This window comes from Triticum aestivum, chromosome 6B (genome assembly GCF_018294505.1).
Source record: "Triticum aestivum cultivar Chinese Spring chromosome 6B, IWGSC CS RefSeq v2.1, whole genome shotgun sequence".
Lineage (NCBI taxonomy): Eukaryota > Viridiplantae > Streptophyta > Magnoliopsida > Poales > Poaceae > Triticum > Triticum aestivum.
In genome coordinates this window covers 477,439,339-477,458,397 of record NC_057810.1, presented here as the reverse complement: position 1 = coordinate 477,458,397, position 19,059 = coordinate 477,439,339, and the positions used below count along the sequence as shown (strand labels likewise).

Here is a 19,059-nt window from a genome sequence, read left to right as displayed (position 1 = left end):
GCTGCCGTTGAAGATGTTCTAAGCGTCGGCAAGCAAATGAGGCAATTTTGTCGAGCTAAACAGAGTTCAGATCAATGTAGGTCAGTTATGCGAGGTTATCTTTTTGAAAAATAATGATATGATAATAATAATCTGGAATCAGTATTTAGAACCTCCGGGCGGAGTGAGTTAGTTGCATAAGCAAATGACTTGCTGCAAAAAAAAAAACAGTTTACAGTTAGCGTAATACTCTTCTGATGCCATTTCTCTTCGCCCGGAGTCCTTACCTAGCAACGCGGCTCCAAATCTCTCCTGCAGCTGCCGCCGTGCCGTACCTCAGCGTCACCGGCGACGCCTCAATCCCGCTTCGCCTCGCACCCGAGGGCTCAGTCCCACGCCCCCCTCCCCGACGCCTTCTCCCCCACCTCCGACACCCCGGCCTCTCACGCGCGTCGCTGCCATCGCCGTTCCCGTTCTTCCTCGAGGGGACATCGCGTCTCCACCCCGCCCACAGTCTTTGCCCATTGAGTTTTGAGGTACGAGGTTGTTTTCATCCAGCGATTGGTTAAATCCAACCGACCTTCGTAACTTCTGGCTTTGCAGGTGCATACCCGGCGCACCATCTAGATCCGCCCCTGTCTCCGTCTCGTCGTAGCTGTGAATAAAAATGGAGAGCAGTCAGACCGAGAACCTCACAGACACTAAACAAGATGACGATGCACGGCAAAGCAAACAGGAAGATGAGGTAATCCTGACACGCCACTGCTAGCAATATCTTTTGCGAGGAACCTCTGATTAGTATTGAGATTTGGCGAGGTTGTTATTTTACCAACAGAAATTATCCACGCCGTGAGACGCAGTTTACTTAGCACTGCACACACAATTGCTGCGTTGCTACTTGTAGGTTTCTAGTTTCTATAACTAGAAATTGTTTCTTCAAATTGGATTATTAGTACAGTTCTGGTGGTATGTTTCCTAGGGTTTTGTGACAGATCTTATTCGAAGATTCACAACTCATGTGATTCTTTACATTGGGTATCTCAGCTTTCTTACTTTGCAAGTCACTGTGTGCAGGAGGCTCGCATTGAAGAATACAAAAAACTAATGGATCAAAAGATTGCCCTTCGCCGAAACAATCAAAATCCTGAGAGACCAGGTAGTCATCGTTTTCTCTCATTAATGGCCATTCCATAGAAGTTGTGATGAAAGTTATGTTTCATTTTTTTTTGTTTTGTTTGAGAAAGCGCAAAGGCTTTGCGTCTCGTTGTATTGAATGGCAGGAACAAAGTATTTTACATGCCCAAGCAAGTTCTGTTCCATTTGAACACGTGAAATTCATTTGCTTAAAGTCATATAGATGTATAGCATGTGCACTGCACAAAAGAGGTCAAGTGAAGTGCCACAAACATTCTTTGTTCTTATTCTTGAGTGATAGTGTAGATGTTGCAGACACTGAGTTTCCTGCCATTGTCTCCTTGCACTTCAATTGCTAGACCAGAGCCATACCAAACTACCAATTAAATTATATTTCGAGCCCTATGTAGTAGTGTTCAAGACTGTTATAGTAAACCAAGGTTCCTTTTGACATTGTGTTGGATTCCTAGAAGCACTTCTCTATCCCTGCTTCTGGATAAGGCAATTAGTTTAAACTATCTTCTTTTATAACCATGATAGCAAAAACTTACCCCAGTTAGTATGTATTGAGACTCTATAACTAACTAGATGGCACAACGGAGCACAGCACAACAAACCAACTGCAAGCTGTCCATGAAGCTCTGCTTAAGGGCAATTTCACGTGCATGAAGAGGGTGAGTGGGATGAGGCTGTTCAATACCGGTTGCGCTTCGCTACACCCCCCTTTAAAAAGTTTACATTTTTCGAGGCAAATCGACGACGGAGATTAGAACTTACCCCTTTGTTAAAAAGGGGTATTTTGTTACATGAAAAGATTATATATATGGAAAGCCTGATCATCCGTTTGATTGCCCACGGGTATTCCTATCCCAAATCCACCGCTGATCTAAATACAACATGCTTCGTCGCCATTGACGTCGTCCACGATGCCTACGTTGGCTTTGACATTATCCATGGCGCCCGTGGCCTCACGATGGTCTCCGGATTCACTGTCGGCGCGGACTCTGCCATGCGCGCAGCTGCCGCCATTCATGACGCCCATTGCCTCGCCGCGTGGCTGACCGCGTTGCCCGGGTCCGGGACGCACTGTGGACCCTGGGATGTGTGTTTGCATCATCTGGCTTGCCGCGTGAGGCATGACACAAATGCGCCACGACCTTCCCTGGTGGCAGGCATCGGAGAGCCAGGCCACTCGCCGTTCTTGCCTTGGTGTCTGTAGGTTGCTGCCGTCGGACACGCAGCCTACCTACAGCCCTCCGCCATGACGCTCGTGAGATCGCCTATGTCTGGGACGCTCGCCTGGGATGTTGAGGAGCATGCGGTCGGCTGCTGGCCAAGCGCTGGCGCCGCTGCAGCCTGGCACACCCAGCCGTATTTGTGTTTACATATTTTTTTTTTGCATTCACTCGATCCCAGTGACCCAGTCCCAGACGACACACGTGGATCCCAGTGGCAGCGGCATCGTCGCAATTATGGTTTTGGAGACGATGAGTTGTTCTGGGGTAGCGACTCGGAGAAAGTCGGGCCTGCAGTTGCGACTAGTCGCGACTCGAGTAGTCGACATTTTTTTGCGACTCGTCGACTAGTCGTGCGACTTGAGAACCATGGTCGCAATGGCCGTTCTGGTGGCAGGACCGCAAAGATACCCCATTGGGTGGTTACCCAACCGTTTTAATTAGAATGAAAGGACAATTTTTTTTTTGTGTGCACCGGGGAGGGGGGTGGGGGTGGGGGTGGGGGGTTACAGAACCAAAACGCGTTCAATGCAACTTCAAAGGCATATGGACGTAGGAGGGACTGTGTGAATTTATGACCGATGCAGATGCAGATGTATATGTATATTGTAGGTAGAACACGACTAAATTAAGTAATATAACTGCATCTCAGTCCCAGGTTGAACAAGCCTATTTTGTTACCTCTCTACTTGCCTTTCAGCCATGTTGATAAAGGAAGTTGTTCCCCCAATCTCACTCTTACAACTTGTATAATTTATGTGTATGATCTATTAGCTTAGCTATTCTTATTTGATCACATTTTAATTTTGTTATTTTTTTGGTTCTAATTTTCTCTACAACAAACATCTCAGTATGAGCTTCTGTTGCAGATGGGGCATCAGAAAATCTCTGTAGTTCATATGCATAGCTTTTTGAGCCTTATAGCAATAAAAATAAGCTAGTAGTTACTCAGCTGCTCCATTTTCATAGTCAAGTTTTTCCCTTTTACTTAATTTCATTCCATTCTTGGTTCTTCAGATTAATATTTATAATTTTGAGTAGACAATTTTTGATCTTGACAAGTCATGCACATGTTTCTGCGACAACATTATGATCTGACATTTATTCATTAATTTCAGATGCAAACTACCTGAGGACTCTTGACTCAAGTATTAAACGAAATACAACAGTTATAAAGAAGCTCAAAACAATAAATGATGAACAAAAGGATGGATTAATGGATGAGTTGAAAAGTGTTAACTTGAGCAAATTTGTCAGTGAAGCAGTTTCTTATATTTGCGAGGCTAAACTTCGTTCTGCTGATATACAAGCTGCAGTTCAGGTAATTGATGATAGTAATGTGCATTCGCCTCAGTACATAAGCAAATATGCCTGTGTCATAGAGCCGGCCCCTGTGCTTGAGCAAGATCTTTTGTTTATTGGACTTGTCTGTTTCAAGCCTCTGGGTTACATAATCGGACTGTTCCTGCTTTAGTGATATCTTTTACACCGTGTTGCTGCATATGTTCTCAGTCATTTCATTTGGACTTATTGGTCAACATCGTGCTGTTGCATATTGTGGAATGGAAAGAGCTCACCACACTGTAGCTCGAACATTCCGGCGGCTCTCTTCTCTGTTGCCTGGAGCTCGACCTGATATGGGCCTGGGCCTCCAGGGTCAGCAGTACATGGGTCACTCATTTAGCACTCCCCCTCAAGAGGGGCGATATCTATCTATCATTCCCATCTTGTCACACGTATTGCATTCTTTAGTTTCCAATCCTTTAGTCAAGAAATCTGCAATCTGTTGTCCTGAACTCGCATGCTCTATCTTGATGATCCCAGCATCTAGCTCTATCTCGCATGTTCTATCATGCTGCACTGGATTGTTTGCTATGCTGATTGTTGATTTGTTATCACACCACACATTCACACAACTAGCCTTCAATATCTTCAATTCTTCTAATAAATTTCTTGTCCACAACATTTCACTTAGCCCTTGAGCCATAGCTCTATATTGAGCCTCTACAGTCGACCTGGACACAACAACCCGTTACTTACTTCATGATACTAACTACTAAGTTCCCACCAACAAAGACACAAAATCCTGAGGTTGATCTATGATCATGTAGGCAACTTTCTCAATCTGCATTACAGCACCCATCCACCACGAGATGCCTGTTACTCTCAAATAATAGTCCCCTTCCTGGAGTCCCCTTCAAGTACCTCAGAATTTTGTACACCGCTTCAAGATGATCACTCCTAAGTTCATGCATGTATCTGCTTACCACACTTACTGCAAAAGCAATGTCAGGGCGTGTCTGACATAAGTACAACAACCTCCTAACTAATCTTTGATATCTCTCCTAATCTACAGACTCTCCTGACTGAGCTATCACTTTGTGGTTTCGATCAATTGGTGTTGAGGCTGCCCGACATCCTAGCATTCCTACATCACTTAAGAGATCTTAAGTATACTTCCTCTGTGATAGCACAATTCCCTTGGCAGACCTGACCACTCTGTTTCCGTGAAGTATTTGAGTCGGCCAAATCTTTGACTTCGAAGGCCTTACCCAAACACTCTTTCATTCTTGTAATTTCTTATTTGTCATCCTCTGCGATAATAATATCATCCACATATACCGCAAGTATAGTGATTTTCCCTATTCCATGTATGTAGAATAGTGTATGAGCACCATTACACCGCCCATATCCCATATTACATACAACACGTCTGAACTTGTCGAACCATGCTCCCGGGGACTGTTTCAAACCATAAAGAGCTTTCTTTAACCCACATGCCTTGCCAGCAGTCTCAGACCTAGAGAACCTAGGTGGGATCTCCATGTAGACCTCCTCCTGCAGGTCCCTATGCAAGAAGCATTCTTCACATGAAGTTGATGTGAAGACCACCTGAAATTCGCAGCGCAGGAGATCAGAATCCTCACAGTGTTCATCTTTGCTAATGGAGCAAAGGTCTCATCATAGTCAATGCCGTAGGTCTGGCTGTACCCCCCGCCACAAGCCTTGCTTTGTACCTATCAATCTTTCCTTTTACATTCTGCTTCAGAATGTATACCCACTTGCAGCTGACTACCTTCTTTCCTGTTGGAAGAGGTGTTAGTACCCATGTCTTGTTCTTGCAAAAAGCCTCCAGCTCCTCCACCATGACCATGCACATTTTTTAGTCCTCCTTTGCCTTCTTATTTTTAGTCGGAATTGACACAGACTGAAGAGAAGCAACAAATACTTTGTAGGCTGGAGATAATGCTTCATAGGAGACATTTTCCAATATCACTGGCATCGAACCCATATCGTTCCTCTGGTATCCCTGCTTTTGCTCGAATACCTTATCTCAAAGCAATTGGCAAATCAATTAACCCTTCTGTAGACACTGACTCATGCTCAGCCTGATCCCCATCAGAGGAGCTTGAAATCACATCAGTACTACCCTGTTGTTCCGCCTGTGGCTGATCTAGTTGCTCCCCATGATGTGCAACACCATCACCTCCCCTCCGTGAATACACTTTAGCTGTGGCTGATCTAGTTGCTACTCCCTGATGTGCAACACCATCACCTCACTTTCTCGAATACACCTTGAGCTGCTCCTCTTGTTCTGCTGTCCACCTCGGCAAACTACCGATCCAAGCGGGAGCATGCCTGCCTGGCTGGGCACCCCATCAATCACAAACCGGTCCTTAGCTCGCTGGTGTTATCAATTGCTGAGACTGCTGCTCGCTTCGCTGTACCAGAATATCACCCTCAATTAGTTGCTGCAACACCGGATCGGCACCACCACAGCGACCGTCACTCTCCCCATCTTCAGTCTGGGTATGGTCAAGATTGGAATAAGCCACCAAGACCAGTTTTCTCACCATAAAATGGTTCGGATTCCCTGAAGGTGACATCCATGCTCACAAACTAGTGGCTGGGGCGTCACCCTGTGACGCCGCTTGAGAGTAAGTTGTGCGCACGTTTTCATTTAAAAAAAATACATGGAGTCCTCGCCTCCATCTAGAAAAACATTAAAAAAAATCGTCACATTCATCTAGAAAAAGAAGTAAAAAGAAAAGAAAAAAAAATCACCAATGTAGCCTACCAGCGAGTGCCACTTTGTATGGCCCTCCACTTAAAAAAATGTATGGGGTCATCATCTTCATCTAAAAAGAAAAAAACATTTAAAAAAATTCCTCACCTCCATCTAAAAATAATATCCCAAAAGCTTTTTCACCGCGGCCAACCAGCTTGCGCCACATGGCATAGCTGGTTAGCCGCCCTTCACGCGATGCTTAATGGGTTTAATGTCCTCCGTTCAGGACTCCAAGTCTCCAACACTTGTTGCCTCGCTGCCCAGAAGAATACCCAATGAAGTTACACTTGACAGCCTGTGGATCCAGTTTGCCCACAGATGGCCTGTGATCCCTGGCAAAGCAGACAACTGAACAACTTGGGAGGAACCTAGAAATCATTCTTTCCCAGTAGTAGCTCATGAGGTAACTTCATACCCAGTACTCTCGATGATGTGTGATTGGTCAGGTATGTCGCAGTCATCACAGCTTGATTCCACAAGAACTTCAGCACATTCATAGTGAACATCAGCGATCGAGCAACCTCTAGAATATGTCAATTCTTCCTTTCTGCCACTCCATTTTGAGGAGTGTGAGTACACGAGGTTTGATGCAAAATCCTTTGCTATGATAAGAAAGTCCCAAATACTTTGTTCACATACTCGGTGCCATTATCAGTTATTAACATTTGTACCTAAACATTGAAGTGATTTTTCACATGGGCGTAGAAATTCTTGAAGAATTGGAAAGTTTCATCCTTGTGACGCATCAAATAGACCCATGTCATACGTGAGGGGCAGTCAATAAAGGTCACAAAATACTTTGCACCACTAACCGACACCACATGACTTGTCCACACATCCGAGTGAATAAGCATGAATGGGGATATACTCCCAAGTCCCTTACTCACATAAGACGTCCTTGTGTGTTTTCCAAACTCACACACATTACATTTCAGCTTGTTCTTATCTACTCCATTCATTACATCAGGAAACAACTTGTACATTTTATCAAACAATACATGCCCCATTCTACAGTGATGTTTCATCACCAAGGATTCTTTTTCTTCCACAATTGCCACAAACACAAAGCTGCCAATCTGACCAAGCCCCTCACGGTCCCTGAACGACAGCCCCCTACGCCTTTTTCCAGTCCCCATCCTCCTTCCAGTCAGCCTGTCCTGAATCAAGCACAGTCCTCTGTCAAGTGTTATCCTACAGTCCACCTAGTCGATCAGAGCACTCATAGACAGCATATTGACCAGGAAAGTTGGCACATGTAGGACTGAAGATAACTTAATAGCAGGTGTACATTGAACTGTCCCAATACCCTTACTAGGCTGCGATGTTCCATCAGCAGTACACATCGTGTCACTTTGAGAGGGAGCGAGCTGATCGTATGACTCAAATTCCCTGAAGTCACCTGCAACATGTTTAGAAGCACCAGAGTCTAGAACCCACTCCGGATCAGTTCTGTGAGCATCAATTGTGGCTAGTAAATCCAAGCAAACTTTTAATAAATCCAAGCAACCCTTTCGTAAATCCAAGCAAACTTTTCGTAAATTCAAGCAACCTTTTCGTAAATCTAAACAACCTTTTCGTAGGCGTCCTCGGATTGGCCCGGGAGATCGAATTGATTATAGAAACATGAGTCAGTGTCACCTTCATTTGTACAGATAAAATGAGCCGAACTTGGTGCTGCTTGGTATTCAGCGGTAGCAACAGTTGCTGCCGGTCCTCTACCCGTTTCCTCAACTTCCTTGCTAGCCACGACAGGCCTCTCCTCCTCGATAACCTCTACCTCACACGAACATCCGTCATCCGGCCTCACCGAATCCTCCACCGCCAAGTTATTGAACATATCCACGACCTCATCACCTGCCATCTTCCTCCCAGGCAGCCACACGCCGCAGCTAGCCCCTCCCTTCCTCCTCGAACAGCCGCACGCAGCAGCCTGAGCACCTGCGGCTATTGCAGCAGCAGCAGCAGCAGCAGCAGCAGCAACAAAACAGTTTCAGCAATAGCAGTTCCAGCAGCACCCTCAACAGCGCCTCCCACGCACACCACTTCCTCTTCCTACAGCAGCACCGGCACCCAGTAGCAGCGCCAGCTGCGTGCACCACCTCAGCAGCAGCACCAGCACCTGGCAGCTGTGCCTTCTCTAGCAGCCTGGCGTTGCTGGCTCCAGCACCGTGGCCACCACCATCGCCGTCGCCACCTCGGTGGCCTGCGCGTGCCGCCCAAGCCGCGCCGCCTCAACCTCCACGGCCAGCCGCGGCGGCAGCTCCCGCAACACCCTCTGGATCAGCCCGTTGAGCTCAACGACGTGCACAGCCTCCTTCCACTGCTGCAGTGCGTGCACCTGCACCGCGTCCTCCCTTGCGACCTCCGCCGGGTGTGCCTCCTCTGCCATGTCAGCCGAGGCCAGCACCGCCGCCACCGCGTGGCAGAATAGCCCCGCTGATCGCTCTGCCTCCTCTGCCGCCCTGTCCTTTGATACCATGGGGAACGGATGAGGAGCTCAACACACTGTAGCTCGATGGTTCTGGCGGCTCTCTTCTCTGTTGCCTGGAGCTCGACCTGAACTAGGTCAGCCACCACTCTGGTGTGGGCCTGGGGCTCCTGGGCCAGTAGTACATGAGCCACTCATTCAACACATATGTTTTCAGTTTTTTTTTGGCTTATTGTCATCTTGCTGTTACATGGCTTCATCACAGCACTTTAGAATTTGAGGTTTATTTGATGATGAACATGTGAAGTTCCAAACACATCACTTCTATGCGGCTTTATGTGTTTTATAACCCTTCTAGCAATGTAATGTAGGTTTGCTCATTGCTTCATCAAAGATACAAGGACTTCTCTCCTTGTCTTATACAAGGTTTACTGAAGGTCTTCTTGCCTGGTAAATCTGGAGATGATTTGGATACAGACAAAAACTCAAGAGCTATGAAGAAGAGAAGCACTCTGAAACTACTGATTGAACTGTACTTTGTTGGAATAGTTGAAGATGCTAGTATCTTTGTAAACATTATAAAAGATCTTACATCACTGGAGCATTTGAAGGACCGGGAAGCAACTCAGACAAATCTGTCTCTTCTCTCTTCCTTTGTTCGTCAAGGGAGGTTATTTATAGGGTTACGGTCTCATGGTCATGAATCTTACGATGAGGTAAGAGATTGAAGTGCCAAAATAATTTTATTAGGTATAAAGTGGTCTCAGTAAAAATGATCATGACATTTGACTTCAACTGTAATAAGTAGAGCTAGCTGCTCTTACTGAGTTCTAGGCACATCCTTTAGCCCAAAGTTACATTTGTGTTTTGTTTTGAGTAAGTGCACAACTGCACATGATGTTTGCAGCCTTTAAAAATGATCAGTGAACACTTAAATTGATGAGTCTCCAACTAATGGCAAAGTGGGCTAACACAGATTAGGCTTTTAAAAAGCAGATGGCTGCCTTAAGTGAAAAATGGTTGGGAACTTCAGGTACTTTAATTGATTCATTGGTGCACAAGCCTAAGCATGGGATAGACCTGCATGCATGAAAGTATGAGTGTGATAAATGTGCCTGCTCTCACCATCCTATGCTGTTCTATATACTATTCTCAGGAGTCTACCAGTGCACCATTCCTGCACTTATATGCCACCTATTGGTCAGAAGACTGATATGTTTCAGTGCCCATACTGAGCTAACCTACCTATAAAATGTTGATGGACGCAGTTCTTTAAGGACTTAAATGTTACTGCTGATCAGAAGAAATTCTTCAAGAAAGCCTTGAACTCTTACTATGATGCTGTGTCTGAACTACTACAATCAGAAAATGCGGTAACTACTACGCCCTTTCTGTTTACTACTTTGTACTTTTCTATTTGTTATCCTTTAACTATCTTCTGATATCTCTATGCATGTACGCAACCATACACTATATCCAGTCTCTTCGTCTGATGGAGGCAGAGAATGCAAAAGTTTTAAGTGCCAAAGGTGAATTAAGTGATGAGAACACAGCTTCATATGAGAAGCTCCGAAAGTCTTTTGATCAGTTACTACGTGGTGTATCCTCGTGAGTATCTATTCGAGAATGCTATTATTAACCTCTCTGTGTTCACTCGTAGCAGCATAATTTGCAGTTTGTCTAGTTCTGGTATTTGTAGGTTGAACACTGTGGCATATGCCCTTTTTCTAAGGGATGTATGGTTATAGAACACATAAGCACATGTCTGACCCTTGTAATTTGCTAGCTGAATTTGTTGTTCCAGCAATACTATGCCACCACTGGGTTCTTACCTCTCATGCCCTATATCCTTGATAATGTAACAAAATAATATGATTATATGGGAATATTGTATTTACTAAAACGAGAGTCATCCATGCTTACTGCAACTAGGAGACAACATTAGCTGTGTTGATAGGGTCGGCTTCCCTCATACGTACCTGAGAAGTTCAGCGGAGATTTCCTTTTGATTCTGTAGTCTACTATCGGTTCTTTATGAAAATTCAAACAATATTTTCTTCCTAGTTCATATTTCCTTCTAAGGAAAGACCTGAAAAACTGAAAACAAGTATTAAGCAAATGAGGACACATCTCGACAAATTTAAAGCTAATACTATTTTATGTTCAGCTTTGCAAAAGACCATAGATGTTCAGTTAGCTGTATCTTTTAGATGTGTTAGAAATGAATAATTGTTAACGCTTGCCTAATAGTATGCCAATTTTTTCATACGAATATGTATTTACTATTTATGTATGATTAATGAGGATCTGCAACCTTTTCCTTTGCAGGTTAGCTGAAGCTATTGACTTGCAGCCTCCGGTGATGCCAGATGATGGGAACACAACAAGGGTTACTACGGGAACTGATGTCACCCCCTCTTCGGGAAAAGAACCATCTGTGCTGGAACCTATCTGGGATGATGACGATACCAAGACTTTTTATGAATCTTTACCTGATCTAAGGTTCCTCTTCATTTTATTGCCAATTCTCTAGCTTGCCAACTATGTTATTTTACTAGATTCTTCTTCTGAAACTACATAGTCTACTTTCTGAGCAGAGCATTTGTACCTGCTGTCTTATTGGGAGAGGCTGAACAGAAGTTGAATGAGCAACATGCTAAGGGCCGTGAACAATCTAGTGTAAGATTCTGATACCTTAAAAGCAGTTCATTCTGCCAGTTCACTTGGCACTGTCCGAGAAGATTTTATAATACCTTTCTTTCTTTTATAAACTGAATTGTTTTTGAAGCGGTGTAAACTGGATTGTTAGATGCCAGATGTCATTCTGTGATTATATTGCTTGTTTGCAACATATCAGCAGTTAAGAACTGATCTTTTCCTTTTTGGATAATTGTCCGACATTTTGAGTACATCCTCTTCTCATTTCTTCTGGATAGTATGAATAACATATAGTTTGTTTTTGAAGTGGTGTATAGATAATTTCTATTTTCTTTTGGTAAGCATTATTATTTTCTTTGGGTTCAGCAGTAAATCATTGTATGCATCTTCTTTTTGAAGGAGTCGAATGCGGAACAAGAGACTGAAGTGCATGATAATGCTCAGACTTCTTCTGCCACTGAAGATCAACTTGAGGGAAAGGCAGATGATGTAGCTAAAGATAGTGAAGAAAAAGAAAAGGATAAGGGAAAAGAGGCAGAAAAATCGAAAGAGAAGGATTTGGACAGGAAAACTGAAAAAGATAAAGAGAAAGTAAGAGCCTTGGATGGTGGAAGTTTGGACAACCTGCTACAGAGGTTGCCAGGATGTGTGAGCCGTGATCTTATTGATCAATTGACGGTATTTACTCCTGCTGTATTGTCTGTCCTTTTCACAGAGGCTCATTATCATTCTCAAGCTACTTTGGTTTCTCCAGGTTGAGTTTTGCTACCTGAATTCTAAAGCAAGCCGGAAAAAACTTGTGCGGGCCTTATTCAGTGTTCCAAGGACTTCTCTGGAGCTTTTACCTTATTATTCTCGAATGATTGCCACATTGTCATCATGTATGAAAGATGTCCCTACTATGCTTCTCCCCATGCTTGAAGAGGAGTTCAACTTCTTAATAAATAAAAAGGTATGATCATAGTAACTATTAGTTTCTTTGCTTTTTTTTCTTCTCATTGCTAAGTTCTTGTTTCCTATCATACTGATTTGTCTATCCATCCCTGACAATATTTGTGATTTATTGGTAAGTCTAGAATCTAAGCTAAGATACTAACATCATTATAAACAGTAATTCATGGATCAAACATCTCCAGGACCTTCCCCACATCCTTTAAATTAGGAGAATCTTGGAGTTTAAATCCAGGGGGACAGGATACCTACATAAACTGATGTACTTCTCTGTTCTGTTTACAGGATCAGATCAACATTGAAACAAAAATAAAGAATATAAGATTTATTGGAGAATTGTGCAAATTCAAAATTGCACCAGCGGCTCTTGTTTTTAGTTGTTTGAAGGTATTGTCTTATACATGGAGTAGTAATTTCTAGGCTTTTTGCACTTCCACCTGTTGCTTAGAGAAAGCTTATTGTTTAATGTTGCAGGCGTGCCTAGATGATTTCAGTCATCATAATATTGACGTGGCCTGCAACCTTCTCGAGACATGCGGACGTTTTTTATATCGTTCACCTGAAACTACAATCCGCATGGCTAACATGTTGGAGATACTGATGCGATTGAAAAATGTTAAGAATCTGGATCCGCGCCACAGTACACTTGTAGAAAATGCCTACTACCTTTGTAAACCACCTGAAAGATCTGCGAGAGTTTCAAAAGTTCGCCCACCTTTGTATCAAGTAAGATTTTACTTCTTCTCTGACTATTTCTGTTTCTCTGACCCTTTAAATTCACGTATCTATGGAGTGCAATAATGAACAATGCTTCTTTTTCTTCCTATGCAGTACATAAGGAAGCTGCTTTTCTCAGATCTCGACAAATCAAGTGTTGAGCATGTTCTTCGCCAGTTACGAAAGCTACCTTGGGTAGAGTGCCAGCAATACCTTGTAAAGTGCTTTCTAAAGGTTCACAAGGGAAAGTACAGCCAAGTTCACCTGATTGCTCTTCTCACTGCTGGGCTTAGCCGTTATCATGATGACTTTGCTGTTGCAGTGGTAGATGAGGTCAGTTCCTATAATTGATGCCTTAAATGATGTTTTTGATCCCAAAAGAAAAATCTAGTTGATATAATTTACATTCATTGCACAAGCATATATGTGACAAACTCATACATGTCAATGGCAGGCAAAGTTAACTATTTTCTAGAGTACCTATTGACCTATGAGAATGGCTGTATTTAGTTTATTTTGGAGAAGGTGCAATCAGCTAGCATCCAATTGAGTTAATTTATTTATCTAATTTGATTTAGGTTTTAGAAGAGATAAGGGTTGGGTTGGAGTTGAATGACTATGCGATGCAACAAAGACGACTTGCACACATGCGATTTCTTGGAGAGCTGTACAGCTACAAGCATATTGACTCCTCAGTTGTATTTGAGACATTATACCTTATCATTATGTTTGGTCATGGGACTTATGAAGTAAGCACTTACATCCTTTAGTAAGATTGAAACTTTTGCTAACCTTAATTCATTTTCCGGTGCTATTCCTTATCATCGTTGAAATGTGGTTCAGATGCTGGCATGTAAAGACTTGTGTGATTGTCGTAATAATTTTAGATGTTAATAGAAGTGTTACTTAGATTTATTGGGTTTGGCTATAAGTCGGCATATCCTCTGCAGTTACCCTTCATGTAATTGCTTTTGGTTCAGACACCAAAATCATTTCCCCCAAAGGTTTCTAAATGCACTTCTCAAATTAGTGTATCTATGTGTAAAATTTTAAGTTCAAATCCATTCTTTTTTAAGGGTACAAAAAATGAGAAAAACTATTCACAGCAAACTTGTCTCCTCTCCTTGCTAAGACATTTATATTTGATTTTGTATTTTAATAGTGCTAGAATACTAAAAGTAGTATCAATTTTTACAAAATTCCATGTTGATTTAGTGCTCAAATCAAAGTGCAAAAGGTGATTGCATGTGATGTACGGCACAGTCTAAAATTGTCAATTATAAAGAACTGTTAAATTATTTCTTATGTGTGATAACTATTTGCACCCTAGAAATTTGATGACATTAACCTTAATTTCCTCTTTTTTATCATATTACTTATTGCAAGCATATGTCTGAGAATGATCAATCACTCTTAATTTCTTTCTTGCACAGCAAGATGTGTTGGATCCACCAGAAGATTGCTTCAGGATCAGGTTGATCATAACACTTCTGCAGACTTGTGGCCACTATTTCACTAGAGGCTCGTCCAAAAGAAAGCTTGACAAGTTCTTGCTACATTTTCAAAGATACATTATTATGAAAGGCCCCTTACCACTTGACATAGAGTTTGACATTCAGGTTAGTTTCTTTCTCATGTATAACTTCACAACATGCATAAATACTTCTGTTAGTTCCTTTCTCGTGTGAACAGTTTGCCAACATGCATAAATATTCTGTGAGCTTACTCCATTATAAATGCCAATGTTCAGGAAATCGTTAACTGGTAACTGCACTGGCGAGTAGGGGATTAATAGGTGAATCGGCCAGTTAATCGGCCGATAAATTGGTTAACTGGCTGATTAAATCGGACGAGATTTTTAACAGTGATAATTGCTGAGCTATAAAGTAATAACCATTCCCTCTAAAATGGATACAGTTAAATTTCTTTTCGCAAAAAAAGGATACAGTTAAATTTCTATTGTTGGTAGACAAGAATATTTATCTTGTGAGTTTTTTTTGCCTTGATACCCCCCCCCCTCCCTCTCAAAATTCGAAAATGCTAAAAGTCTGATGTCAGATTTTTAGACATGGCAATTTATATTGACACGAGTATGGCAAATTTAGTTTGCAAGCATGGCAATTTCCTGGAAAAAAATTGAACTGAGACGGATTTGCCATGCTTGCCAACTAAACTTGCCATTCTTGACGAACATAATTTGCCATGAAAAACTTTCGATTTGCCGTGTCTAAACTTCTGACGTTTGCTGGATATTCGGGTCCTAAAAGTTTGCATGAATCTTAAAGTTACTTAAGAAGGCTATCACCATATTAGCCTGTAGATCAAACATATTGGATAGACTGATTTGGATACAAAAGACTATATTATCCTTTTTTATTAAAGGGATACCTTCTAATCTCCATCTTTAATCTGCATTGGAATCCATAAACTTTTCTAGGGGGTGTCTACGGAAGCAAAGTTCCTATCTTGTAGGTTCTACATTTTGATAATGAGAGAAAGATTCGATCCTTTGAGTCAAAAGACTTTACTGTAGCAATCATAGCATTCACATTTGTAATAGTTAACCAAAGGAATGTTTTCGACATGCATCTGAAGATCAGTGGAGCTGTTGATAGTTGAATATGTTTTTGACGGGCATCTGAAGATCCATGCACTTACCGATAGGAGACTATTTAGGACTTGCATTTTTACATTCACAATGTTGCATGCTTATAAATATCATCATGCTTCTGAAGATCAGTGGACTTGTTGATAGTCAGATATAGGTTACAACTTTATACCTAGTAGATGATGCAACCCTTTTGTTTCTGAGAATCAGGAACCATGTGGGTCTCGCTCCTTTGTGACTTTGCTTTTTCTGAATTGGTGGAGCTAATCCAAAAAGAAGAAGGAATAGGAGGAACTAAATTAGTATACCCATATTACTGAAACCTTATTTTTCATTGAAAAACAGCGGCAAAACGGATTTTACTGAGCTAAAACCTGACTGTCTCAACCCATGCTAGCACATAACCAATACTTAACAAGTCTCTATCAACCATCTATCCCACTCCCACAGCTAGCCGATGAAAGATAGCTCAAATGTTCAAGTAGGGAAAAAGACCTCCCAAGTCCCATGAGGTGGATTGCGGATTAAATATCTCATAGAACAAAACACAGCAGCACTGAGCTAGCGATAACATGGGGCCCACTGCTTGTGTTTGAGCTTGGCGACAGCCAGCTCTCGTTCTGAAAGCCAGCTCCACCTTGTTGAAAATTATAAGAGTGCACACATATATCAAACGGCGTGTGTTCAAACATTATCGTATTGCATGCTATATTTGATATTCCTTTTGCAACCAGGCAGCAAAGACCTGAACCATTCAAAATATTCATACCAGTGCACTAGGCCGTTTTTTGCTCTTAGAGAATGTCGAACAACACTCTGCAAGAACTTTTGGCTTCTGGATGCTATTAATATTTTAAAAATAGAATGAGTAAAAGAAAATAAACAACGATAAATGTAGTGTGTTGAGCCTTGACTTTTGTAGCAGCAGCAAGGCACAAGGCACATGTTCCAAAGTAAATGCTATACAAAAGAAACAGGGCAATATCTTAGATGAACCTATTATTTTTGTAATAAAGCAATAAATGCTGTTGTTTTGTATTAGGAGTTAAAAGAAAAGTCAACATGATAGTTTTAATGTAGAATCGAATATGTTCCATAGCTCTACTTGCACATTCCTTCAGTGAGCTATTCCATATGTTCTTTCAGGATTTGTTTGCTGAGCTACGACCAAACATGACCAGATATTCATCAATAGATGAACTTAACTCTGCATTAGCTGAACTCGAAGAACACGAGCGTGTGGCCTCAGTAGAGAAACCTGAGAGTGAAAGGCACTCGGACAATGAATCTCAGAAAAGGCAGCCACATGATGATGGCAGGGGTTCAGCGAATGGAGCTGAGGGAAATGGTAAGGATCATGGAGAAGGCGCAGATAGTGAGAGCTATTCAGATAGTGGCAGCATTGGTGGTCATGAAGATGAAGAAGATCTTCTGTCTGAGGAGAAATCAAATGATGCATCGGAGAACGAAGGTGATGATGAGGACGATGGGATGCCTGTTGGTTCTGATGAAGATGAGGGTGTTGAGGTTAGGCAAAAGGTCTTGCAGGTTGATCCCAAGGAGCAAGAAGACTTTGACCGAGAGCTGAAAGCCCTTCTACAGGAGAGTTTGGAGTCACGTAAATCGGAGGTGCGTTCCAGGTCCAGTTTGAACATGAAGGTACCAATGAATGTCCTTGAAGGTTCAAAGGATGCAAGGGCTGTGGAGTCAGAGAGTGGAGAAGAAACTGTGGATGAAGAGGGTGGTAATGCTGGTGGTGGCAGCAAGGTGCGTGTTAAGGTGCTAATGAAGAAAGGGCACAAGCAACAGACGAAGCAGATGTTCGTCCCTGGCGACTGCTCTCTTGTACAGAGCACAAAGCAGCAAGAAGCTGCCGAGCTTGAGGAGAAGCAGAACATTAAGCGGAGGATCCTTGAATACAACGAGAGGGAGGAGGAAGAAATGAATGGCGGATCGTCACAAATGGGGAACTGGGGCCAAGGAGGGAGCAATACCGGCAGCAGTATTAGATCAGGTGGGCGTGGCAATTGGGATGGTTGGATCAGGGGAGGCGCTCGGCGTCACCACGCCGCTGGTGGTTTCTACCAAGGATATGGCAGGAGAAGATGAATGCTAGTTGTCCTGAGGTTTTTGACAGGGCAACGGTGTCAAATTCCTAATGGAGAAGAGGATGCCTTGAATTTATTTGACAGGACCGTAAACAGGATAATAGAAAGACTTCTCACCTCTGAATATGAGTGTTGCGTCGACTATAGAGCCGACCCCACTTGACAATAAAACGACAATACCGCCGACCAAGGAGTAGAATGTCTGAAGAGGCTTTCTTCTGTTGAAGTTGTTCAGTTGGGCTGGTTTGTGAATGTGTACATGAAGGTTTTCTTTTATCTTAGAGAGACACCTTGCTTCAGCTGTAAACTTAAGAGCGTGCATATTTACCTGAATGTAGATGTGGTGCTGCTATTTGCAAATCTTCCATGTGCCAGAATTGTTGCTTGGATGCCATGTCAGTGTGTTTGTATAAACAATAAGTAGATGAGAATAAACACCGACCATGCTCAGGTTCTGCCTTAAAGTTTTTATTTTATTTTAAAAACTGGTACTCCCTCCGATTTGAATTAAATGATGCAGCCTCTATACAATGCGTAGAATGTCCATTTGACATTCTATAGAGGTTGCGTCATTTAGTTCGGATGATTTGACATTGTATAGAGTCATTTAGTTCGGATGATTTGACACTGTATAGAGGCTGCGTCGTTTAATTTGGATCGGAGGGTGGGAGTAGTTATGTAAACAGGATATATAGTTCCCCGCAGACAGTAGTGGTGTAGCTGCAATATACTCCTTCCGTTCGAAAATACTTGTCATCAAAATGGATAAAAAGAGATGTATCTAAAACTAAAATACATCTAGATACATCCCCTTTTATCCATTTTAATGACATGTATTTCGGGACGGAGGGAGTATGTGGCACTTTTGAGTGGCCCAATCAAAACCAGAAACTGAGAGCGATCATATCGACAAGCTAGTTCCTCCTGATCTGATGGAATGATCAGTCCGCTCGCCACCTCCTGGTGCACTCGCGTTTCTCCTCACTTCCATGACCGTTGGCGTTCATCTGTCTGCCACGAGCTGATTGCTACTTTACGCGGAATAATGACGACGGAGAAACCTTACCTAGTGACCGGCATGCCCGATCGAGCATTTTAGCATTAGCTAAGCTTCTTGTGGCACTCACTTGCGTACGGCGAGCAGCCACAACCCACGGATCTTGTCGTGCTCT

The 19,059-nt window shown here is 42.6% G+C and overlaps 1 protein-coding gene across 2 annotated transcripts; it reads left to right on the top strand.

The window, feature by feature from the left end:
- Window positions 1–241: 241 nt before the first annotated feature.
- Window positions 242–18,363, top strand: LOC123137553 (regulator of nonsense transcripts UPF2). Of its 2 annotated transcripts, XM_044557356.1 has the most exons (17): window positions 242–515; window positions 583–724; window positions 1,054–1,135; window positions 3,467–3,669; window positions 9,217–9,561; window positions 10,114–10,218; window positions 10,326–10,453; window positions 11,174–11,347; window positions 11,443–11,524; window positions 11,903–12,181; window positions 12,258–12,455; window positions 12,740–12,841; window positions 12,929–13,180; window positions 13,286–13,504; window positions 13,750–13,920; window positions 14,605–14,790; window positions 16,926–18,363. In XM_044557356.1, the coding sequence occupies exons 2-17, from the start codon at window positions 647–649 to the stop codon at window positions 17,886–17,888; spliced, it is 3,567 nt and encodes a 1,188-aa protein (XP_044413291.1). In that variant the 5' UTR covers window positions 242–515; window positions 583–646; the 3' UTR covers window positions 17,889–18,363. The 2 variants fall into 2 exon arrangements, with proteins under 2 accessions (XP_044413291.1, XP_044413292.1); XM_044557357.1 differs by lacking the exons at window positions 242–515; window positions 583–724; window positions 1,054–1,135; window positions 3,467–3,669 and adding an exon at window positions 6,800–6,820.
- The last annotated feature ends 696 nt before the right edge of the window (window positions 18,364–19,059 follow it).